The following is a 26,992-nucleotide window of genomic DNA, read 5'->3' on the forward strand; positions in this document are numbered from 1 at the left end:
GTGTATGCACTGGCATCATGGGACCTTTAGGACAACAAATTGGAAACAAGCTGAATATCTATTGAGAAGATAATGGATATTGTATAAATTGCAAGTACTTTTATATAATAAATACAGTAGTAAAAAAATGAATGAAATGCAACTTTAGCTATTAGTGACAATGATATCAAAATGATAATGTTCAGCCAAAAACTGCCAAAGGATATGAACAATGAAGATAAAATTTATATAAAACACTTTCAGTGATATTTATATATGTAGATATAATAATAAAAGTAGACATATTTTTATAGGGATAAACATCAGAATCTAGACAGTTTTAGCACTGGGGAATGGGAAGGTGAATAGGATTAGGGAGGGCCATACTGGAGACTTCACTTCTATATGGGATTTTTTTTTTTTAAATCTAGGGGTACTGGCTGTATTTTATTATTCACCATTTTCTATCTTGTAAACTAGAAATATTTCATAACAATTCTTTTTGAGTTGGAGGTCTCACTATGTTGCCCAGCTGGCTTCAAAGGCACCATCATCCTGTCTCAGCCCAAGTGGCTGGGATTACTCACATAAGCCACTATGCCACTGTGCCTGGTCATCACACACTTTTTAAAAAGAGAAAAATCATTCAGTTAGCAGTCAACTGCAGTACTCTAGGGGTGTGGGCTTTGTGGCACATAGCCGGCATTTAGCAAGTAGTACTATTGTGGTGATTGCTATTAGTACCATCAACATCAAGGTAAAAACCAACACTATACCAGGATTGTGAGGAAAGATAACCTCAGTGTTTAGGGTAGCTAACTTGTGCTAGGTGATTTATCTTTTAGTCTTAAGGGAACCTAGTTGAGGTAATTTTCAAAGAAATTAAGGCTCACAGAGGCTATAGCCAGAGGGTACAACAGCTACATAAATTTCTAATGACTCATTCCCAGTGTTGTCATATACAAACACAGCCCATCCCAAATGCTCACACCCCTTTCCAGTCTAGTTAACTCGGGAAAAAAAATTCAAACATCTTTCCCCTTTGATTCATAAGTAGCATGTTTTGAGTTAAATACAAATTCATATGCCATTTACTTAAAGTGTGTGTACGGAATTATTGTAATAGGAATATTTCAGAATACTACTATGTGCTAGAATATTAGTATTCTGTAACACTAGAATAGTATTGTATAATACTTGAATAGTAGTATTAAAAGAATGTTTCTGGATTTATTTTCATCTGCTGCTTCTAACGCTCTGAGGAAGGCAGGGCGACTGTTTATTCTTGTTACATATTGGAGTAAACTAAAATAGAAAGTGGTTTAATCAGGTTTCTAACTCAGTGTACCTGTGCTTCATGAAATTTTATGTAAAATAGTGTATGATGGGAAAGAGTGTTTTTCTAGATAGTCAACTTTAATTGTATTTCCAAAGAAATCCATTATTCCTTCAAAAGGTAAAAAGACACATTAAATGATTTGCTTAAAGCCTAAAGTCACAGTTCTGTTGGAGGCCAACCCCCAAGTAGTTTCTCCCATACCCCACTCTGAGAATTTGGTTCATTACAATCTACAGCATTAAGATGCACATTAAAGATGTTACTGTTGACGTATTTTTTTTTTAGTCATGCTGATCAAGCTTTATTAAATATGCTAAAAGATCTTATTTGAGATGAATAATTTGTTTTGTTCAGTTGTTGGACAGTCATCTAATCTACATGGGCGTTACTTTTCAGATGAACAAGTCGAGAATGACTTCACAAGCCCTAGCACAGACTTGCCACACAAGAAGTGAATCTAATGCAGCAACGATGTAACATATCTTACAATTTCTAGTTCTGCATAAATAACACATCCGAGACACAGATTTAGAGTGAAAAGCGGATCATGAGCTGAGAATGGGATTTTCATTTCTCTTGGTCGAACTAATGTCTTTGGATCCCCCACTCTCAGATAATAGTAAGGACGGAACTGGAGAGCTGCTCAAAATTTTCCCAACTCCAAAATTCTGTGCAGTTCGATGGGATTTAAAAGTAGGACGCGTTTTGCATACCAATTCTTAAACACAGTGCATTAATTTTAGCCTCGTTTTCCCTATGTGAAAGGGTTCATCACTGGACCCAAGAGTGCAGGAACCTACCAGACCTGCCTCTTCAGAGGGCAAACCTGCAGCAGGGATTGGAGTGGCAAGCGGAGAGAAAGCTATAGAGGGCCAAAGGGCCAGGGACCTCAAAGACGAGGGCTCTTAATCCTTTATTTAGGAATGAAGGAAGGCGGGAATGCCCGAATGCCAGGTGGGAAGGGATCGGTTTAACAGGGTTGGGTATGTGAGCCTTAGGGGACTCCCTGGCCTAAGCCGGGAAGCAGTTGAAGGGAGGGAGCAGCCCCACCTAAGCGGTTGAGAGCAAGACCTCCCCTGGGAACCTCGGCTTGCTCACTGCACCACGTGATCAAACGCCGGGGGCGGGGAGAGATGCGCCCCGCCCCGCCCCGACCAGCGCGCACGCGCGCCGCTCCGGGCGCTGAAATTCAAATTTGAACGGCCGAAGGAGGTAGAGTCCGACACTGGGAGCTGAGGGAAGAGGAGAGTTGGTTGTGGGAGAATTCCTGTGCCTGACTCCTTGTTTTCTCCAGGAGACACACTGAGCCCAGACTCACTTTTCTTTTCCTGAATTTGAACCACCGTTTCCATTGTCTCGTAGTCCACACGCGAAGCCTGGGGCGATGGACCCCTTTACCGAGGTGAGAAAATTTGCGGGCGCAGCCAGTCATGACCCCTGTCGTCCCCCACCCTCCCCTCTGTCAACCTTTGAGCCCACCGGTGGGACGCGCGCGTGCGTGCGCGCGTGCGCAGTGAGAGCTAGCGTGTGGGGTTCGGTGCCGGGTGGGCTGGGCCAGCGCCCCGGGGGTCTCAGGTGCGCTCTTTTCTGCCCCTGGGGTCTCAGGTGCGTTTGTTAGCGGTTTGTGGTTGTTTGTTCCGTGTAGAAGAAACTCTGGGAGTAAAGCTTTGACTCTGTTCATAAAAGACGGCAGTGAGAAAATTCCTGGCGTTCCCGGTTACAGCAATACCCCTTTGGAATCCTCCCTGTCCATTCCCTCCTTTCCCCAAAGAGTGAGGCTTGGGACCTGACGGAACAAGTCCTGCTGGAAAAAGCTGGAATCATTTGTAGGGTGGAGTTTGGTGCCCAGTGACTCAGCTGTGTGTGTGCAACCACTGCCGGGAAATCAAATGGGATGTCGTTTGCGGGGTTCTCGCGGCCCGCTGATGAGGTTTCACAGGGTGGGGTGTGTGCATTTAAGGATGCTGTTAACGACAGCAAAACCTGTCAAATAAGCTGGTGCTGGAATCTTTGTACTCATTCCCAGAGTCAACAGGGTTCCCTCAGACTCCGTTGCTCTGCTAACTTGCAAAGTTTCATACCGGGGATTCTAGTTTTTTTTTTTTTAGCATATAAATAACTTGATTTTATTTATTTATTTATTTATTTATTTATTTATTTATTTATTAGTTGTTCAAAACATTACATAGCTTTTGACATTCTAGTTTTAGCTTCATGTTGAAAGTGTTCGTTGACACATTCGGAAGTTTCGTGTTGCTGGTTCGTCCATTCCCTTTTTATTCCAGCACAGTTCCTCTTTTTCTTTCACGCTGTTGTGCAAGTTTCAAACTGTCATGTTTTGAGTTGTTACAAAGTGAGCCTAAAAACGTTTTTTACACTAAATTGAAAAATTCAATGGAAAGTAGTAATACATTGTTTTGGGGAGATGTAGTTACAATTCCTTAACGCTAAGATACTAAAGATTTCAACAGAGTTTACCTGTATTCACAAAGCCATCTTTCTGTGTTTCATATATTTAGTCATCTTGGGATACAAAATATCAGTTTGTTTAAAGATTCTAATAGAAAAATCCAGGATTTTTTAAAAAATTAGTTTAAAGAATAGGGCTGGCCATGCAATAAATATCTGTCACTAAAATTGAAGTAAAAAAAGGATACGTTATTTTATGTTATAATGAGACTAGAAGTCCTTAAAACAACAGTGTGTGTTCTCCTTAGTAACTAGAAGCATTTTGAAGGTTTTCTGAAAATTTCGTCTTTATTTCACTTAAAAGTAAAATAAAACTAGTACAAATCTTAGTTAAAAGAAACTTCTTGTTTAGATAATCTTAGAATGTGTTTAGAAATATGTTTGGTTTAATGTATATAGTTTATATTATGAAAAGTTGCAGTTGGAATAACAGTTTTGACATCTTTTCCTTAATTGGTTATGAGTGAACTATTTGAATTGCTTCCCAACTGTTAGGTGCTTAATAATAGCATTCATAACATTTTTTCACAATGACATGAACTACAGTTCCTTGTCTGAAAGGATTGAAAGTAAGTATAAAGTGACTTTCCCAAACAGGTTCCTTCTTAAAACCACAGAACACAAAAAACTATTCCAGAGACTACTTTCTCAGTTCTCCCAAGGGTGATTCATAACCAATGCCATCCTACATCGCAGCAGAGGTCTGGTTACATGAATGCCAGGGCATTAGGACCTCATTCTCTTGGTAACTCTTTTTTGTTTGTTTTTATTTTTATTTTTTTAGTTGTAGATGGACACAATCTCTTTATTTTATTTATTTATTTTTATGTGCTGCTGAGGATCTAACCCAATGCCTCACCCATGCAAGGCAAGCACTCTGCCACTGAGCTACAATCCCAGTCCTCTTGGTAACTCTTAATGGGAAAGGCTAGACTCATTCTAAACTCTTCCTGGAGCAAGACTCTTCTGTATTAGTTCTCCCTGCTGCCACTTGGACCTACACACTCATTCTCCCTGCCCTTTCTGCCTGGCAAATTCTGAGTTGACCTTCAGCCCTCAGTTTGATCTCCCTTCTTCAGAGGTGAATAACCTTTCACAGTAACAGTATTCATCTCCCTTGCATTTGCCTCTTCAGTGCTTTACTTGTTGAACTAGTTTTCTGCCAGAGCTTGAGCTTCATGAAGGCAGAGGCTATTTCTATTCTGAGGCATTTCCCCCAGTGTCAAACACATATAATACCATTTTGCTGAATTAACATAGCAGACAGGCACTGAGTGCAAATTATTTTACAAACCTGTGAGAACATTTTGGCAATGTTCCTCTATATTGAAGAAAATTTCAAAATCAATAGAATAGTATAATAACCCTTCATTCACTCATTATCTGTTCTTTGCAGTTATCCACCTGTTGCTATTTTGTTTCACTGTAACTCCCTCTCACTTACCTCACAAATTATTTCGAAGCAAATCTAGATATCATAGTTTCATATACATATACTTCAATATTTATCACTAAATATTGAAAAAGGACTCTTAAAAAACATAATAACAATGTTATTGTCACATCTGAAAAATTGGCATTAATCTTTCATATATCAAGTATTCTGTGACTGTTCATATTTCAGGTGTTTATATATACACATATTTTTTTAAACCTTTATTTTTTTAAATTTATTTTTATATGATGCTGAGGATCGAACCCAGGGCCTTGCACATGTTAGGCAAGCAAGCTACCACTGAGCCCCAGCCCAGCCCTCAAGTGCTCATAAATTTTTGTTACCTTATTTCTTTGAATCAAGATCTAGATGATCCACAGGGCAATATCTTCTAATGTTTTTCTTCATGGACCAACCATAAATAAAGAAAATAATTATATGAAATTAATAAAAAAATAATGATATGAAATTAATTCTGCTGACAAATTCTTAAAAAGAGTAAGTAATTTAGTTAAGACAATTAATGGCAAAATGATTAAGAGCTCAGACTCAGATCTGGATTTTGAATCCTGCCTGTTGCTCCTTTGTTGTTGTTGTTTTTCCACATTCTTTATTGGTCCATTATAGTTGTACATATTGATGGGATTTGTTACATATTTGTACATGCGCATAGTATGCTTTGTTGCTACTTAGCTGTGTGACATATCCTGTTACTTATGTCCCAGTTTCTCATCTGAAAAATAGTAGTGGAAAGAGAACCACCAAATAAAGTTTTGAAAGTGAAATGAATTAGTGTGTGCTAGATACTGAAAGTGTTTTATATTAAGTTTAGTATAATTGTAAGTGATTGTTGTATTTATTGGGTAAATTTAAAACCATAGGTGAACTATTGAGAATATTGATATAGCCTTTTTGTTTGACGTCTGATCAAGAGTAATAGTAACTGGTCAAAGTATAGTAAACCCAGAGCTTTGTATGACAAGTAACAGCTTTTTTATTGGAACTTTAAAAAGGAAAAAAGCTATAACTAAAATTATTTGGCCAAGCATGGTAGTGTGTGCCTATAGTCTCAGTTACCCAAGAGGCTGAGGCTCACGTGGGCAATATAGGAAGCCCCCATCTCTTAGAAATAAATAAATAAAATACTTTGTAAAGATTATCATTTATCGTGAGATACTTTATATTTTTCTATGCATGCATGGCTTAGTATAAATGAACAAACAAAATACTGCTACCATTTTGAAAGGAGATTTTCTGTTTTCCAGAATTAAATGAAAGTCTCTGTGTTGGCCTAGGAGAAAATCTGCTAGAGCACATTGAAAATAATAAGAAGTTAATTTATATTGAGTCTACTCTGTTTAAAAAGGGAGGGAAATCAGTAATATCTTCTAGAAAAATTTAAGTTAGAAATTTAGGGATACAGTTTCTGTTATCTGAGATTCATTCATGAGGAAAATCTTATTTCCAAAATATGTTAGTTATTGCAGTGTGTTTTTAAAAATTCCTCTACCTTTTGAGAATATTATGTTTAAAGAGTCTTTAAATTATTTTTTATTTATATATATATATATAATATATTTTAGTTGTAATGGGACACAATACCTTTATTTATTTATTTTTATGTGGTACTGAGGATAGAACTCAGTGCCTCGCCGGTGCTAGGCGAGTGCTCTGTCACTGAGCCCCAGCCCCAGCCTCATAATCTTTAAATTCTTGATACAATATTATGATGAAGGGCTACCTATACTTTATTGAGCAGTTTAGTTTATGTACTTTAGATATACAATTTCTTCTAAATTAATACTTTGGGGTTTACTAGCTTTATTTTATAGCTTAGGGATTTTTTTTTCCTTATCTGCTATAATTTTTTTTTTTTAAATCTGGGAATTTTGAATGTAATGCAAACAATAGAATACTTGTGTGTGTTTGAATGCAAAACCACATTCTTTTGTTGTGACCCATTCCTCATGGTAACTGAAGCTGTACTGACTCATAAGTATTCTAACTGATGAAATGGAATGTGGACACATCTTGGAATAAATAGGCTAGTTTTGTGTCTACAGAGTGACATATTTTATCTTGAAAACTATTAGACATTTATGAATTTGTGTAACATTATGATCACTTTTATGTTTATCAAGGAGACTTTTATTTAGAGGGTAAAGGTCTTGTGTTTTGGAAGGCATTTGGCTAATAAATGGCTTTCAGTGGCACATTTTGATTAGTGTCACTTCTTCCAATTGATTTTAAATGAGAATCATTCCTCAGAAGAGTAGAGAGTTGTGCCTTCTTCCCAAAACAGCTCTCCCTCCTTTTGCATGCTCAGAGGATTTCTTAAAAATTGTTATTCTGTTTTAATTAAGGAATTAAAAAGATTTAATTCTCCAGCTTGCACTAACTGCTGCTATGTCTGTTTGTGCAGGCTGTAAGAATCTGCATCTCTTCTTTAGTTGTATCCATTTGAAAGAGAATAAATTGTTTTACATCACACTGATTCAGATGAAAACATCAGGTAATTCAAAGCAAGAAAAGAGTATTTACAAGTTCACAGGATGACTAACATTTGAACTTAAAACTATTTTATAATATGTTGATGTTTAATTAAATAAAACATAAGATTGCATTGTTTTTCCTTTCTCTTAGGAAGTGTCTTATGAAAGGACTAATATGTCAGCTATCTCTTGCTGCTTGCCAAGATTTTCTATCTTAGTGACTGTATTAGTTTTGCTGCTGTAACACAGTACCACAAATTTGGCTGCTTAAAATGACACGTTTATTATGTTTCAATTCTGTAGATCACAGTCTGAAATGGATTTTACTGAGTTTAAATCAAGTGTTTGGGGCCAAGATTTCATTTGTTCTGGAGGCTCTAGAGAAAATTCCATTTACTTGCTTTTTGTAATTTCTAGACACCTCTTGCCTTCCTTGGCTTGTGGCTTCTTTCTCCAACTTCAAAGTTACTAATCACCACTCTGACCTATTTTTCTATCAAATTTTTCCTGTCTCCAATTTTCCTGCCTCCTTTTGTCTTGTAAGGGGCATTGTGATTACATTTGGGCCCATCCAAATAATCCAGGATAATCTCCCCCTCTGAAGATTCTTAATCACATCAGCAAAGTCACTATTGTTCTAAGGTAACCTTCACAGATCAGAGGATTAGGACATAAACATCTTTGGGGAACCATTATTCTGCCTAACATGTTGACTTAAAACCACAGCTGGTTTATATCTCATGATTCAGTGGGTCAGTTTGTATTGTGCTCAGCTAGGCTGTTCTTCTGCTGGTCTTCCCCAGGGTCATGCAGGATTTGTTAGTGTTCTGACAAATTATCTGAGCCTAGATAGTCTACAATAACCTTACTTATGGATCTGGTTGATGCTGGCTGTCAGGGAAACCATGTTTTTGCCAGCAGACTTAACCTGGGCTTTTTCATGTGGGGCAGTATTTTAAGGGAGGGAGAACAGAAACTGCAAGATTTCATGAGGTCTAAGATGGGAAATCATTTAGAATATCACTTCTGCCATATTTTATTGGTCAAAGCAGATCACAAGGGTGAGAAAATAGATTATATCTTTTGATTTGAGCAGAAAGGATTTAAAATGTTATATCTTTACATATTCTATTGATCCTTAATATTCATATTTAATCTGTAATCATTCTGACATTGGGGTGCTCATTTAGTGAAATCTTGACTTAATGACTTGGAATTATCCTTTGAAATATATTTAACTGTTATCCATTTGGTGATTTTGGAAGATACCTGAAATTTTGTGAACCTTTGACTAACCTTGTATTTTAACATTCTCTAATACATATTTAGAAACTGCTTGAGCGAACCCGCGCTAGGAGAGAGAATCTTCAGAGAAAGATAGCTGAGAGGCCCACAGCAGCACCAAGGTCTGTCACTCATGCTAAGCGAGCCCGAGAGCCACTTTCAGAAGCAAGTAACCAGCAGCCCCTATCTGGTGGTGAAGGTAAAAGACTTCGCATGGGGGGAAGTAAAATTTCCATTTTTTGAAAGATATAATATGTGAATTTCATTATACATGCAAAAGAATCAAGATCTTTTGGAAACAAATATGCCTCTGAGGGCCTAAAACTTTTTAGGCTGGAGTAGAGTTTAAGAAATATTTCAAATAAAATAATTGAACTTTGTTTTCTTCAATTCCAGTTATTCTTAAAAACCCCAAGGGAAGAAAAATAAAGGAGCAGAGTAACACTTTATATTGGCAGTACTGTGGAATTTTTCACCCCAACAATCCCAGAGTAGCTGACCACTCATTTCCTAGATGGTGTCTCATATGAACAAGGCAGCAAAAGGCAGACTGCTTACAAATGCTTGAGGTTTAATGAACCTTTTTTCATCTTGTGTTTGCTGAACCAACTCTTTAGGACTGGGTTGAAATTTAGATTGTTAATCTCTAGACATGGTAGAACACACAAGCACCCCATTCCAAACTCAACTGGAATCTTAACCAATTCTTTACTGAATTCTGAATACTCAGATAGCATTAGCAAGCTGTTTTAATTTTTTTCTTGAGTATGGACTTTTCCATAAAAGTCTAGAGATAATCTTCCTTAGTACAATTTTAAAATACATATAAAAAGATCATTACAAGGGAAAAACAATGTTACAAAAAAAGCAGAGAAGAGGCTATGGGGCTGGCTTAGTTATTTTGAAAACTAACCTTAGAAGGATAATTTATTTTCATGTATTTTTATATTCTGAAAAGAGGGAGGGAAATATGTTACATATTATTTGGTATTCAATCAGAAACACAGGGACCTGGCCCAATCTAGGATCCTTTTTTCTGTGTCACAAGTTTATACTAATGAGTACTATATACTTGAAAACTAGTGTTTGAAACTTCATTTTGATACTCAAATTGAAATATTTACTATAAACTTGCAGAATTCTATATTTTCAGGCAGTGTTGCATGTTAACATAGAAACATTTTTTAAAAAAATTGTTAGATGAATTCCTAGAAGGTAGTTCCATAAATGAGTTACCAAAGACCAGAATGTATCATTACTGTGTTTGATTAAGTTGGTGTTGATGAGGGCAGTCATGACTTCCTGATAATGGTACTTTGGTCACTGCCAGAACAGAATACTTAAGTTAGAAAGCCAATGAAACTCACCTTATATGAAATTCACATTTTTACTTTTTAAAATATTAATTTTTCTGAGATATATTGAAAGTCATTCCTGGATAGAAGTAATATGCTTTATATTTAGATACATCCTTTTTGTTTTAGGGCCTTTTTACTTTATTTTATGGGTGTTCATAGAAGTTTAAAATGTAAAATGTTAAGAATTTGTTTGGTATTGCTTGTTCGGTCCCTGCTTTTCCTAAACCTCCTAAAACTGACCAGCCCTTCTACCCTTGCTTGTCAGTTAAATGTCCATGAAAGATTGTTTCAAAAACCAGAAAACCTGTTTTTTTACCCTTATCTAAGCTGTATAACTTTAGTTGGGTAATTTAATTTCTCTAGAACTGCTTGATTTATCTTCTCTAAAAATGAAATGATTAGATTATGGTGATCTTTAATATCTTAGAACACTGCAAGTATGAACTTTTTATTTCCATTAACTTTGTCAAGTATTATGCTTGTATCTTAAGAATAAATTTCTTTTCAGTAGAAATTTTAAACCAAAATTACATGATCACTTAAAGTCCTTCATATCATATTTCTAAGTTACTGAATAGTTTTCATATTTTTCTTGTAATTAAAAACAATGGAAATATTAGAGAAACATAATGATTCATTAATTTTAAATACCTACTTCAAGTTTTTTATGCTATAAGAAATTACAGATTTTTGAGTGTCTTTTTTTATTTATTCTTTTTAATGTAGTGAAATCTTGTACAAAGCCATCACCATCAAAAAAACGTTGTTCTGACAGCACTGAAGCAGAAGTTTCTGATGTGGAAAATAAACAACCAGTTGAGTCAGCGACTATAAAACCTTGTTCTCCAAGTCCTGTATCTCCTCAGGTGCAGCCACAAGCATCAGCTATTGTCAGTGATTCTGTGGCTGTTCCAGCATCATTGCTGGGCGTGGGGAGAGGGCTGAAGTCAAGATTGGACACAACCTCAGGCTCCTCAGTTAAAATACGAATGCAAAAACTCGCAGAGCAGCGGCGACATTGGGATAATGATATGACAGGTAGAAGTTATATGGCTGGCCTGGTCCATAAATCTCTTTCAATAATATTCAACTTAGCATTTTGAAATTTTTATTAGTTATGAACACATTATAGATAAATGCTTTCGTTTAATCTATACGTAAGAGTATCATTTGCTTGCCAGTGGTTTGTATACCTATAGTATATGTATACGTTGGTTATGTTCTTATTGAAGTAGATCAGAAGAAGTTCTTGGACTATTTCACAGAAATTGAGCGTATAACTGAATTACCATCTATTTGCAATGAAACTGGTAGAGAAAAAACTAGACTAGGTATTATTAGCAGTGCTAACTCTTAGCTCTGTATTTAAGAAGTCTTATTTCGTGGATTCACTAATTAAATATACTTCAAGTACCAAGCTATGTAATACTTTTTAGTAGGAGAGAGAAAAATGTCAAAAAAAAATTAAGCATCTGTAAAGCAAATTCTTATGCTACAGTGCAGAAAAGAGATGAAGTGATGGAATTTTTGCCTTTCATGCACCTATAATCAGATGAGATGCCTGAGAAATAAATCAACAATTATATAGCAGGGTTATTCAAGCTGTGATCAATTTTATTTGTCTCCTGACTTGTTCCAAACAAAATGCTTGGGATGACTTATGAAAATACTTGTATTGTATTGTAACAAGAAAAATAAGGAAATCAGGGTTGACAGAAAATATGCAAAGGAAGAACATAGAAGTGAAAGATGAAGTTAGTTTACTACCTACGGGCCCTAAGGTTCTCCTTTTGCTAGCAGCCAATGCAAAGAGGTAAAACACTATCAGTGACCGAATGTTTATAAACAAAAAGCCGAACCTTCTTTGGCCATAACACATGACAGAACTTTTTCCCATGTGTCCTCAAAGACGACTTTGTGTCATCTTTGTAAAGATATACCTAAAGTAAACCTATAAAACTTCTCAAGGTAGGAAGATGTCCTGGCTCCAAACAGTTTAGTTGTGAGCCAGCGTAGTACAGGTAGACTGCTGAGTACAGGTAGAAGCAGGTAGACAGCTTAAGTGCTGGTAAACAGCTCTGTGCAGGTAGGTAGCCAGTGCAGGAATAGCTCAGTTTTGTAAGTTGACAGCATAGTATTAGATAATAGCACTGTGGTGGTAAATAGAATCATCTGGGTAGACTACTCAGTGCTTTCTTATCTAAGGAAGCATACTTCAAGTTGTGGTTCTCAAGCTGGTCCATGCGTCTCAGAATCACTTAGACTGTTGGATTAAAATCTTAAAAGTGTGGTAGAGCCCTAGGTATACTTTTTTATTTTTTTAAAAGTTCTTTAATTATGATACATAGCCAGAATTTAGATCAAGTGATCTGAAAAAATGGATGGACTACATATATTTTGGGCATTTTTCCATTACAATGAATTCTTTTAACTGGAATTTTGATAATTATTGGATGGTACTTTACAACTACTGTTCTGGCAGTGATGATCTTAATCTCAAGAGCAGCTATGACATTAATGTGATAGGCATTATAAATATATTGTAAACATTTTTTGTTCTAATAGTATGTAATTCTTAAAACAATCTTATTAGATATATAACTACTATTATCTTTATTTTATAGAAGAGAAAACCAGGTTCAGAGAGGCCAAGAACCATGGCCATGGTTGGCAAGCTAAAATCCAATCTCCAAAGATTTGACCCTAATGCTCCTATTTTCAATTGCTTTGACCTCCCTGATGCTTTTTGGGTACATAACAGAGTTCACATAGTTTATGGTGTCATCTACCTATTAATTTTGACAGTGGGTGAGGTTAATAAGCATGTTTCTTTATAAAGCTTGAGGAGTTTAATGAGTAAATGTGCCTGAACAGATAACATTCCATTATTGTTTTATTGGAAATATTCATGGGTAGCAAAGTGTATATTTTTCTTAATTAAAGAAAAAATAACAACAGCAAAAGGTTGTGGTTTTATACTTGGTCAAAAAACAATGAGGGGCTGGGGTTGTGGCTCAGCAGTAGAGCACTCGCCTAGCATGTACAGGGCGCTGGGTTTGATCCTCAGCACCACATAACAATAAAATAAAGGTATTGTGTCCAGCTACAACTAAAAAAAATATTAAAAAGCAGGGTCCTATAAATTTGAGAGCATAAGGCATCACTGCAGTGATTTTTTGAACATTTTGAAAGCAAATATTAGCAAATGCCTAGTTCAGTCTTGACAGTAAATCTCATTAAGGCATCAGATCTTCTCTGATTTTAAGAAATGACAGGAGGATTGCTAGTTTAAAGCCAGCCTCAGCAATGGGGAGGCACTAAGCAACTCAGTGAGACTGTGTCTCTAAAAAAATATATATAAAAATAGCGATGTGGCTCAGTGGTTGAGAGTGCCCTGAGTTCAATCCCTGATACTCCCCCAAAAAAGAAATGAAAATTGTGACTCAAGTATTTGTAATAAACAGTTTATTAAATTCTAAACAAGACTGGGTATAAATCAGTTTGAGGATTTATACTAAAATGTAATTTATCTGAAGCCTTTCTGATAGAGATTAATTAGAAGAACCAGAGATATATTAAGTCCATTTCTAAAACAATATAATAAAACTGTCATCTGCTTAAAGGCAGTGCTTAGTCTAAGGAAAATGACAGAAGTATGTAAAAAGGGTATCAGGGAAAGTGTAGTCAGGGAACCTTTTCTGGAGGAATCAAAAGCTGGTAAACAGACGTTGAAGGACAGCTGGTTTTAGATAAGATAATATAGGCAGAAAAAATAATATATAAAAAGCACAGAAGTAAATAGTATGAATATACTTTGTGTAAAGAGCTGGTGTGTGGTACACAACTCCTGCGGTAGAAAAGCAAATGATAAATTTGAAAAAGGCAGTAGGATCCTGGTTTGGTTTAACTAGAGGTGATGGGGTGGTAAGTACTAGTAGAGTTTAAAGCAGGCAGATGTTTTAGAAAGATCACTCTGGTATCAAAATTGAGACGAGATTGGGCAGGGCAGAGATTTAAAGCAGGAAGTTGAGTTAAAAGCTAATACCATAATCTAGGTGTACAATGTTGAAGGCTCATGGAAGTGAAAAGCAGAAAGTGGATTTGAGAGATTAGGAGGTAAAATCTATAGGAATTAATGACTAAATGGAGGAGAGGTGATATTTCTGGTCTCAATGACTGAGCAGTTGGTGAGGTCATTTGCTGAGAGGAAGGGGATTTTACTGGGGGTGATTTCTACTTTAGATATGTTATTTGAGATGCCTGTGGGAAAGCCAAATGGAGGTAACTGGCAGTTGGAAGACAATGATGGATAGACTATGGAGACAGAAAGCTCATAGAGATGATGTCTTTTTTTGTGGGGTGGGGATAGTTACTGGAGATTGAATTCAGAGGCTCTCGACCATTGATCTACATCCCCAGTCCTATTTTGTATTTTATTTTGAGACGGGGTCTCACTGAGTTGCTTAGCACCTCACTTTTGCTGAGGCTGGCTTCGAACTCATGATCCTCCTGCCTTAGTCTCCTGAGCCACTGGGATTACATGTGATTGCCACCGTGCCCAGCTGAGATGATGTCTTAAATGAAAAAGACATTCCATTTCATAATTCCATAACATAATACCAGTGGTATGTTTTAGAGATGTCAAGAATACAATGCTAGTGTGTACTGGCATATAGTTTCAGTAGCAAAACCAACTTCAGGGCAGTGGTGTAGGCAGGTGATTTTAATGGTGATTGAATATTGCACAGGGAAGAAGATAGTAGCTAAAGAACACAAATGGTTTTTAAATTTTTTATTTAAAAATTTTTATAGGTACGTTTTAATTATACCTAACAGTGGAATTAAGAGTGTGGATGTTGATAAGAAGATACTAATTTTTAAGATGAAAGAAACTTGAGTATATTTAATATTCAGAGAAAAAAGTTTGTAGAGAGGAAGAGGGTTGTTTGGAGCAAGATCCCTTAGAAGGTTTTGGAGGGAGAAGAATTGAAAGTGCAGGCACGGGTAGAAGCCTTAAACAGAAAGAGGGGTACCTCTTTCTTTGATTGAATTTGTGGAATAGGAAGTGCATGACCTTTGGCCTCCCTGGGTACATACTCTGTATGCATATAGGTCTAAATTCTTCATCAGTTAAATCATCACTACTTGGGATTTATCTCCAAATGAACTAACTATAGGAAAACATTTGATTTGTTTTAACTCTGTGCTATCCAAATAGTAGCCTTTAGGTATATGTAACTATTTATATTTAAATTATTTAAAGTAAAATTTAGTTTCTGAGTTCAAGTACTTATTGGCTACGAGTGAGTAGGGATACTGTATTGAAGAGCATAGATACAGAACTTCATTGTCAGAAAATTCTGTTGTAGGGCACTGGACTAATTTATTTTTAAAACAAAAAGTTCCTGTGGGATATTTAATCTTAAATTGTGTGGTGTTATAATATCATTAATTAATTTCAAAAATATAACCTAAATAGATGGTATATTAGCATCTGTAATAGATCAATAAATTGAAAAAAGTTGGTGTTAAACAATGTTTTCTTTTTAAATTTAGATTAGGTATCATTTGATTTGAAGAACTATTGTTAAATTTAAGTATCTTGGTATTTTATGCATACAAAAGCTTTTACTGGTTCTTAAACCTATTAATCTCATTTAAAAATTCTGTATGGAATGATCCTGTTATTATACATGAGTATAACTCTTAAACATGGTTTTAACTTTTTTTGAAAATATCTTTAGATGATATACCTGAAAGCGCACTCTTATCATTGCCATCTGAGGAAAAGGCAGCCTCGCCTCCCAGACCACCCCTTTCAGATACTTCAGCAACCCCACTTGGGAGAAGGGGCCGTCTGGCCAATCTTGCTGCAACGATTTGCTCCTGGGAAGATGATGTAAGTTACTCATCTGCAAAGCAAAACAGTGTACAAGAACAGCCTGGTACTGCTTGTTTATCCAAATTTTCCTCTGCAAGTGAAGCATCTGCTAGGATCAATAGCAGCAGTGTTAAGCAGGAAGCTACATGCTGTTCCCAAAGCGATGGCGATGCCTCTTTGAATAAAGCCCCATCCTCTAGTGCTGCTGATGAGTCTTTGGCTACAGCCTCAATTTCCAGCTCTTTGGTGAGTTAATACCATTTTGGTTTTTAAAAATCTTTTTTGTTATGACTAGTAATCATGATATATATAGATAGATATTTATATTATAGTATATGCACGATGTATTTATATATTTTTTAGAATGTTAGTTTTACAGAAAGTGAAAATCGTAAGTTTGGTAATCTATTCCAAGATAAATTAGCATTTTGCAACTGAAATTACACTAGTTAATGCAGATCTAAAGTATATAATCATATGACAGAGCCTCTTGGTCATCAAAGGGAAGGTAAGCTCTAAAAATTAATTCCTCCATTAGAATGCTATATAGATACAAATAATTAGATGATATTGACTATTTCTAAAAGACATAATAAATTAGTGGCTATAGTTGCCTCCAGGAAGGCAAATTTCTAAATAGTATTATTTTGGGGGGATACTTTCATTGTATGTTCTTTTCAAATATCTGAAACTTTTTTACTTTAAGTGTATTACCTTGAAAGTTTTAAAAAACCATGTTAAAAAAAGTGAGAAAGAAGCAGAGTGTCATGTTCTTGACCGCTATCTTTTAGTGTAGAATTTTTGGAATTCGACTTGTACTCAGTCGCAGTTTTCCCAAATAATTAGAAGTGTGGCTTTGCACAGATTATTTAATTTTACAAAGCCTTATTATTCTATATGTAAAATGGGGGAAAAGGGTATTAGCAGGGCTGAAAAAATTAATATGCATAGCACTTAGCACAGTGCCTCCCTACATCATAAATATTGAATAATTTATTTATAGTTAGCCATCAGGTACATATAGGTTGAGCATTCCTAATCTAAAAATCTGAAATCTGAAATGCTCCCAATTCTGAAACTTTCTGAAAGCTGACATGATACCACAAGTGGAAAACTCCATAGCAAGAAACCTTGTTTTAGGCATAAAATTATTAAAAATGTCATATAAAATTATTTGCAGGGTATGTATTTAGGTGTATATGAAATTTAAATGATTTTTTTTTTTTGGTCCTGGGAATTGAATTCATGGCCTCATGTGGGCTAGGCAAGCACTCTGCCATTAAGCTATATATGTTCAGACTTGGGTCACACCTGCCAAGATACCTCATTACAAATATTTCAAAATATGAAAAAAGTCCAAAATTTGAAACACTTCTGTCCCAAGCATTTTGGATGAGAGATACTCAACCTGTATTTGGTTGAATTGATATAAGCTTAATCAAAATACAGATTAAAACTATAATTTTATCTACTATAGTTAAGAATTTAATGAAGATACTAGTAACAATAATGAAAAAAATTATAAAGTAGGGAGTCACCTATCATATAATATGTGGACTAAGCTACATATTATAATTTAAATAATAGCATTTTGTAAGTTGATTTTTTTTTTTTTCAAACCAGTTTGAACCATCAGAGGTCATGAAGTTTTTTTTCGTAAGTCTTATATAGAGGTTACCATAGGATTTGAATTGTTTTGTTATTAGGACTACCTATAAATATTGTGAATGTTATTGTTTACTTTAAGTGTTATCATGTTTCAGAAATCTACTTGTTCCCCAGCGAAATATTCTACATCCATCACCAGTGCTAAAAATTGTGAGGTACAAAATCCTGAGCTACTTCAAAAAACTTCTGTTAGTCCTCTGAAAACAGAGGTATCGAAATCAATTGTGAAGCCAACTTTAACCCAGACAGTTCCATCCAAAGAAGAACTAAAATCAGAAATTTGTCTGCAGTCTCAATCTAAAGACAAATCTACAACACCAGGTTATGTATTTTTAAAAAATCTAAAGTTGCTGCTGACTATATTTAAGATATGTTCTCAGCATTTTGAATATTTCTAATTGTGAGTGATAAGATGTTGGTTTGCCATGGCAAGTGCCCAAACATTCTAAGACTTCTTATTGAGCTTTAATTGATTGAATGACTATTCATTACTAGCCTATTAATTGGTCATAGTTTTTGTCTTGTTACATTTTAACAGTTTAAACAGGCTTTTCCTGGGATAATCCTGTTAGATACTTTTAAAACTAATTTGGACTTTTAAAACTAATTTGGATGCAGAAAAGCGTATGTAACTGGGAACCACATTTTAGGGGCAAAATGAAAAAACATTCTTGTAACCAGGTGTGCAGAGCAGTGCTTCTCAACCTTCATTGTGAAGTCACCCTAACAGAGAAGTGAGTGTGCATACAAATGACATCACTCTCAGTTATTTTTACATATGTGTGTACTGTGTGTGAATGCATGCAAATAGAAGTTTGTATTTCTTACCATAGTAAACTGATACTCCATGAAATGCTCTATTATATTATGTTAAACATATCTTCTGGCACAATTCACATATTGTTGGTTGAGAAATGCACAACTAAACAATATGGCGCAAATAAATGGTGATAGTATTGACTTTGAACTATATTCTTTTTTCATTGGAAAGATTATTTTAATCTGAAAAATAAAATCTTCCCAGAAACTAGTTATCCTAAAGGGAAAGTAGACAGAAAGATGAATGGAGTAAGTAGAAATTATTAGCGAGTTTCCAGATGGACTAAAATGAAAATTAGAAATAAGGGGTTAGGGGATAGCTCAAAGGTAGAGTGCTTGCCTAGCATGTACAGGATCCTGGGTTCAATCCCCAGCAGCCCCATACTCCCAAAAAAAGAGGAATTGAAAGCAATATCTTCACATGGAATAGGACTAGTTAATTCCAGTTTCCTAAAACTTCAGGCTTAGATAAGAAGCATTCTTTTTATATTCTTAGTTACTGTGTGTAATCAGAATCACATTACCAGATCCTTAGAGATATTTAATTTAGATGTTTCTTTGTATTCATAATGGACTCTAGTTTGAGATATGGTACAAAGTGGTAATAAGTGACAGGTGGAGTCCTCAAAGTATGACAACAGACAAATTTTGCCCTTTTTTTTAGAAAAAAAAAACAAAGAAAGTTTTCTTGGAACAATGCCACATCCTTTTGTTAACAGATTTTCCTGTGGTTGCTTTCATGCTATAATGAAGAATTATATAGTTGCAATAGAGGTCACGTGGGCTACAAAACCTAAATATCTACTCTGATGATTTATAGGAAATTATTTACTAACCTTTGACATAAATAAGCTTATTTTTATATGATGGAGGAGGTCACATATACATCATTTGCCCTACTATAAATGTAACATACTCTTTCAAAAAAGTACTGTTTTAAGACTTTGTAAAATCAAGACATCCCTTTGTTGAGTTGGATAATTCATAATTTTTCTTTTGGTTGGTGGGGGGGAACTGCAGATTTTCATGTAGTAGACTTGTAAGAGAAATATAAAATAAATTGAACTCTAGAAATGTAAGTAGTTAGAAGTTATTATTGTATAATGGTCAGGACACTTATTTTTAAGGGAGATTTATTAATTTATATGTAGTTTACTTCTGACCACTTAAATTATTATTGTTTCATTTGAGAATTTTCTAATCCTCACTGCCCTTTTACTCTACCTTCTTAATTTTTTTTTTTTCCTCTTGTGGTGCTGGGAATGGAACCCAGGGCCTTGTTTGTATTAGGCTAGTGTTCTACTGAGTAATATCCCAAGTCCAAAATTCTTGGTTTTTTTTTTTTTTTTTTCCTCTTTTAAAGAACTGAATTCTAATTTAAGGACATGCAATTTAATAGAATTATATAGTAATTCTGTGAATATTTTCTTTGTGAATTTAGGTTCCTAATAGAATCAAAGCATATTGTAACTATAATGGATTTATAACTTTTCCCATAGAAATTATAATTATGACTTATTTTGAGTAGCCTACAAAAATGTGTATGTTGTCTGTAGGAGGAAGAGGAATTAAGCCTTTTCTGGAACGCTTTGGAGAGCGTTGTCAAGAACACAGCAAAGAAAGTCCCTCTCATAGCACACCCCAGAGAACTTACGTTATCACTCCAAATACAAAGGCCATTCAAGAAAGATTATTTAAGCAAAACGCATGTTCATCTACTACCCATTTAGCCCAACAGCTCAAGCAGGTATGGCTTGTTGGATTTAACGTTTTTTATTGCATGGTCTCAGCATGGAACCTAGAAATCAAGATGTGAATTCTGATACCAGTCTTTTTACCTGAGATAAATAGCATCTTGATCTTCTGTGCCATGTTTTGCAAATTGGAAATTTTGTCTATTCTATTTGCAATGTGAACTTTAAAATTTTTAAACTGGCTCTTGTATAAAATACTACTTTTGATGGGTTTAGGAACGTGAAAAGGAACTAGCATGTCTTCGTGGCCGATTTGACAAGGGCAATTTATGGAGTACAGAAAAAGGCGAAAACTCAAGGAGCAAACAACTAGAAACAAAGCAGGTATTGTAAACAAAAGATAAAAGCGAACTTGGTACCTAAGTAGTGTTGGTATCTAATTTGTAGTTCTGTATTGTAGAACAAAATTTTTTACACACTTTCCTGTTCAATTAAGTGTGACACCTTCCTTTCATAAACCGCTTAGACACTTTCCTTTCATAAACCGCTTAAATGTACATAACAACTTTACTTTTCTTACGATATTTTCTCTTTCAGGGGAACTCTACCATATTCACTGATGACCTTAAAATCAAATAAAAAATTATTTTCACCATTCAATTTTGGATAGTTAATTCTCCTGAGATGCTGGTTCCAAAATGTTTTCCAGAATCTACTTTTGTCATTGATGACTATTTACCTCTCTCAAAATACCATAGTTATATGATCTGTAATTCTTTCTGTTAACACATACCTTCCCAATTTTTCTTTATTCTTATCAAATTTCAGTCTTCAACAAAAGCTGACTTAAATGTAGACTATATTCTATTTTATTTACATGCCTACTACGTACAAGGTATTGTGTTAGAATATATTTTGAGCTAGTAGAAACATGGTAGGGATAAACGAAGTACAAATGTAATCAGCATTCTTTGAGAAAGGTCTACCTGCTTGATTTTGTTTTTTTTATCAGTTTTCTTGCTTAATAAGTGACCTTCCCAGAGTTTTGACCTCAACCTCTTTTCCCCCTCTTATTTGCCCTGGGAAGTCCCTGTCCCATCTAAATTCAGCCAAAGGCAAAAATGCCGATGAGCTCAGCTTTGTTATGTGCTTATCTCACTCCTGAACTCTAGGCTTGATCGTCTAGTAATTCTTTGCAAAACCTTTTCCTGGTAGTCTTTGTCTTCTTATTGTTTTATTCTATATTTCATCATGTAAAAAATAAATCTAGAAGATCTTTGGCTTCTTCCCCTTTTTTATTTGTGCCTTCCCATCTGCTTGCCCTTATTGCACATGCACATAAACACATATGTCCAGTTATAAGCTTTGTATTGGACACCCTGTTTCTAATTTGGCTACTCTCTAATCCTTCTTCCTCATGGCTGCCAGAGAAATATTTTTTAAAGGCAAATATTCATGTATTCCCTTGCTTAAAATTTGGGGAAGCTCCCCATAAATATCATGAGAAAAATGCGTGAACAGCTTGGTTTGAAATGTGTCACTTCTTGCTGGACTCTTTCTCCTACTCTTCCAGAGATGTGCTTCAGCCCTGTCATACAGAGTATTTGCAGTTTTTCAAATGTACCCAATTTTTCAGATCTCTCTCTACCTTTATCTTCCTGTTCTTTCTGTCTGGAGTAGGAGTAAGCAGAGAGTAGGAGTGCCATAAGTTTGAATTGGAAGGAAGGAAGGAAAGAATGTGCTGATCCTTGCCACCAGCATACAATGGGCTGCTGTTATTTTACAACACCTCTCCAGGTCCTCTATGCTCCTCACTATTTTGCCTCCTTTGGATGCAAACTATTCACAGAGTACTGTCTCCAATTTTTTTCTTCTCTCCTGACTTAAGGTCTCTCCACTTAGGCTCTTGCCACTATCCCCTCCCCATTTGTGATCTTCAGTGATCACTTTCAGTCCCCACTTTTTTCTGGCTTGACCTATTGGCATTTGACATTTTTGATTATCTTTTCTTTGAAGACCTGCCATTATGTATATTCTCTTGGTTTTCCTCCCATTCTTTGGAGAGTATAGGGCAATGGTTCTTAACTATTTTGTACTACATAATTCCATTAAGCCTATGAAATTCCTCCCCAGACAGTGGCATATATAGGTGAACAAAATTCTGAACATAGTAATAGGGAGTTCAGGGCTCTCCTTTCCACAAAAGAAGCAGCAAAGAGATAGGAGGAAAATGTAATTGAGTACAGTGTTAAAGTCAAATGAAGAAGGAAAGCTTGGGGAGGGAAGGCGTGGTCAGTATTGTCAAGTGTGGGTTGAATCAAGTTTACTGGGGTTTGAAGTAAGTTTGTTGTGATGTGGTTGGAGCAGTTTTGGTGAAGTGGTGAAAAATGCCGTAGTAATAGATTGAGGAGAACCGAGAAGGTGAAGAGTAGAACCAGTGAGTGTAGGCAGTTCTTAGCAGTTTGGTTCTAAAGGGGAGAGAGAAGGCAGTTGGTGCCGGAGGGGAGGAAGAAGCAAGGTACAGTTTGTGTTTGTTTTCTGGCTTTTTGAGACTCAAGTCAATTTTTGTGTCAATGTAAAATACCTAGTAGCAAGCAAAAAGTTAGAGAAGTTAAGAAGATTGAAGGGAGAGAGGTGACTGTGAATGAACTTGGAGCACAGTGATGGGAACAGAACCAATTTGAACAATCTTGTGTGATAAAAAGGAAATGGGTGGGGCTGCAGGGTATAGCTCAGTGGTAGAGTTTTTGCCTAGCGTGTGTGAGGTTCTGGGTTCAATCCTCATCATTACAAAAATACATACATGCATACATACATAAAGAAGTGGTGAAACTCCAGGTACTGGTGGTCTTAGGATCATGATGGCAGAAAACTGATGGACTATCTGTATGATAGTGCCTATTTTGTTCATTGTTAAGAAAAAGAAGGTGACCACTTCCCAGCCTTTTGCTAAGATCAAGCATAGGAAGGAAAGGTAATAGGTGTAGTACTTACAGGATGGTGGAAGAGAGGGCTAACGGAGAAACAAAAAATAGGGAGTACTGTTGAGACTTAGATGTGATGTGAGAACATAAATTTATTTATTATTTTATTTTATTTTTACCAGGGATTGAACCCAGGGTGATTAAGCACTGAATCACATCCATACCCTTTTTGTTTATTATCTTGAAGCAGTCTTGCTAAGTTGCTCAGGGCCTCACTAAGTTGCTGGCTGGCTTTGTACTTGTGATCCTCCTGCCTCAGCCTCCAAAGTCATTGGGATTACAGGCATGTGCCACTACGCCCAGTTTGAGACTATAAATTTATAGTGGAACCAAAAACTCCATAGGTGAATTTTCTCTAGGTATGTCAAAAGAGCCTGGATAGAGATTTAGAGAAGTTGGGTTGTTCCAGGATTGGGATATTATCAGACAAGAGGAATGGAAGTATGCTTAAGTTAAGGAAATTGAATATACTGGTAGGATAATAGTTTCAATGAAGGGTCATTAGATCTATCCTGGATGAAGGTATAAGAAATTAGGTAGAGATGAAAGGAAGAAAAGCATCAAATAACCAGAGGTATCTATGACACCAAAGAATGGGATCTTATAATTCCTAAGCAAGAGGACTAGAGAGGTTGGAGATGTGGTTATGGTGAGATATTTGGGTTTGGGATTTCAGAGAAGCACAAATAGATTTCAGGTGATGGCATTAGAGCAATAGTAAAAGTATCTGGAGTTGAAGTGTTCATTCAGTTGAGAGGCTGAGGTATTTATTGTTTGGATAGCCCTGTGGCTTCTGATGTCATCTTGATGATGGCAGGTTTTGAACTAGAGATGTGTTGGAGAATGCGGGGGAGAGATTCTTGTATTAACTGATACTAATGAGTTGGGATTGAGAGGCTGGAGAGTACACTATAACCAAATGGCTAGTCTCAAAGAATAAGAGCTTTAAAAGGGTTAAAGCTGGACACAGTGGTGCATACCTGCAATCTCAGTGACTCAAAAGGCTGAGGCAGGAAGATGGCAAGTTCAAGGCCAGTCTCAGTAGCTTAGCAAAATCTTGTCACAAAATAAAAACAATAAAAGGAATTGGGGGATGTAGCTCAGTGGTAAAGTACTCCTGGGTTCAATCCCCCCAACCCCAAGCCCCTAAAAAAAGCAACTTAAAAAAGAGTTAATATCATGGAAACATTAAGAACTAATGAGGAGGCTATTGTCATGTTGTCAGGGTTTAGGGGAGAGAACTACTTTTATTTCAGATGTTGTAGGTTAAGTCCTGTTTTTACCAGAGAGTAAGTTTTTTTTTTTTTTTTTTTTTAAATTAGAATGAAAGTGGAGGGAATATTTAGTGAAGGAGATAAAGATTTAGGGTGTTTGTTATGAAAGAGGATTGTTTGGATACGCTAAAAGGTTTTTGAAGAGGGCCATGCAGGCAGAGTTTGACTTGCAAACAAAGTCCAGAACAGTATACAGGTGACACTAATAAAGAAGAGAAGAAGATGAAGGTGATAAGATTATTGCAATAGTTAATATTTATTAAATGCTTACAAGATGCCAGATGTTTGGATACCTTTATTACATTGTATCATTGAATCCTCACAATAATACTGAAGTTATTTTCCTTCTTCTGGGTAAGGGACTAAAGTTGAGATAAGTAAATCATTTGTCCAAGAATGGTTCCACTGTTAAGTACTGACACCAGGGTTTCTAACAAGACCTGACCCCAGAACCTTGCACTCTAAGTGCTGTGTTTATTGTCAGGCAGTGAGCCACCATAAAGGGAAGAGGGGTATAGTGATTATGTTTGGCTTTATGTTTTTAAAGCTTTTACTTAAGCCTTTGAGAATTAGTATGGTTGCTTTCCATTATTACCATAGTGGTTGGTTTATTCATTTACTCCATAAATGTTTGAGTGTTTACTGTATATAAGCTTTTTACTCTAAAGGTAGTCTCAGCCCATTCATCTCACTTCTGAAATGTTCTTGCCCTATCTCTGTTTTCCCCTTGTCAGACTCCTTGTCTGTGGTTAAAACAGTCTGCAATATATATTTGAGAATTTACTTTGTTTTTGTACATCCAAAACTTCTAATATACAGAACAAATATAGTCTGCTCTGAACTATATAAGTAGCTCTGAACAAGGATACTGAGTTTGGGCACTGGCACTGCTAGTCACTGTGTGTGAAAGTTACTTAACTCTTATGTGCCTAAGGTTTTTTCACTTATAAAATGGAGATAATAGGACATAGCTACGAGGGTTATTGGGAGAATCGGGCAAGGCAATATTTGGTTGTTTCTGTTATTGCTTTAATTGGAAAGTCTTCAAACAAACAAAAAATGAATATTTATCTGCTATGACTTTGTTCATGATAAAAAGACTCAGATGCAGGGTTTTTTTTTTTTTTTCTTCTCTCCTTTTACTTTGTGATATGTTTTTGTCCTTTCTGCTTTCTCTGAATTTTACCTTCTTGAGTAACTGTTAAGTGGAATCCTGATATAGGAACCGCCACCAGATTTTTTAGGTATGGATTGAGATAAGTGACATAGTGGGAATTGTTTATCCTTTTGCATGGTTTGCACTTTAATTTCTATGTAAAACTGAACTCTGATGCAAATTGTAATTCCCTCTTGCCTCCTAGTCTCTAAAAAAGATTTACATACTGGGAATTAACAAGAATTTAAACTAGCACTGAGGACTTGAGCTAATCTGGACCTTTTTATATACCTTGTCTTTTTTATTCTGAGGTAACATATAGAATAATATTTAATAATAGTCTTATTTCATTTAATAATTTTATAAGATTTTATAAAAATATACAGTTACACTTTATAAAAGATAAAATTACAGTTTTGAAAAATAAAATATTCCTCTTTATTTGATTTTTGCAGGAAATTCACTGTCAGAACACTCCCCTCAAGAAACAAGTAGTCTCAAATACCCACTCACTTCCAGACAAGGTGACAGAAAATCAGATACCAGCAAAAACCTCTACTACAGAACCTACAGGTCAGTTTTTTCATTTCTAATTCATTTAAAATGTATCTTCCAGTCTACCATTGATTTGGCAATTGGATTAGAAAGCAAAAGTGTTGCTTTTTTAAAGATATTCATTTCTTCCTTTTCACTTACTTTTTCATTTCTAAGCATTCAGTGGATTTCCCCTTTAGTTCTCTTTCTAGATTAAGAACTCATATACTGTTGATGAGAGTGTTATTTCTACAACTTTTTTGGGAGAAACATTCAATAATACATATTGAATTGCTCTTTAATTCAGCTTTTCTGCAAGTGTTTCTGGGAGATTAAATCCTGAACTAGTTAGGAGGCAGAGCTATATGTACAAAGAGATAGCACTGTTTATTTTTTATTTTTTAAAATTTTAATTATTAGTTGTTCAAAACATTACATAGTTCTTGACATATCATATTTCATACATTTGATTCAAGTGGGTTATGAACTCCCATTTTTACCCCGTATACAGATTGCAGAATCACATCGGTTACACATCCACTTTTTTGCATACTGCCATACTAGTGTCTGTTGTGTTCTGTTGCCTTTCCTATCCTCTACTATCCCCCCTCCCCTCCCCTCCCCTC

The 26,992-nt window shown here is 35.6% G+C and overlaps 1 protein-coding gene across 4 annotated transcripts in view; it reads left to right on the top strand.

Annotated features, from left to right (window-relative positions):
- The first annotated feature begins 2,511 nt into the window (after nt 1–2,511).
- The window catches only part of Anln (anillin, actin binding protein), a 64,824-nt gene continuing 40,343 nt past the window's right edge, over nt 2,512–26,992 (top strand). For 3 of the 4 annotated variants that reach the window (XM_048786456.1, XM_015490227.2, XM_048786458.1), the window contains exons 1-8: nt 2,537–2,720; nt 9,044–9,197; nt 11,083–11,394; nt 16,101–16,483; nt 18,001–18,226; nt 20,281–20,471; nt 20,695–20,802; nt 26,288–26,405. In XM_048786456.1, the coding sequence (XP_048642413.1) occupies nt 2,703–2,720; nt 9,044–9,197; nt 11,083–11,394; nt 16,101–16,483; nt 18,001–18,226; nt 20,281–20,471; nt 20,695–20,802; nt 26,288–26,405 (1,510 nt within the window). In that variant the 5' untranslated portion in view covers nt 2,537–2,702. The other variant, XM_048786457.1, reaches the window with a different exon arrangement.

This window comes from Marmota marmota, unplaced genomic scaffold, assembly GCF_001458135.2.
Source record: "Marmota marmota marmota unplaced genomic scaffold, marMar, whole genome shotgun sequence".
Classification (NCBI taxonomy): domain Eukaryota; kingdom Metazoa; phylum Chordata; class Mammalia; order Rodentia; family Sciuridae; genus Marmota; species Marmota marmota.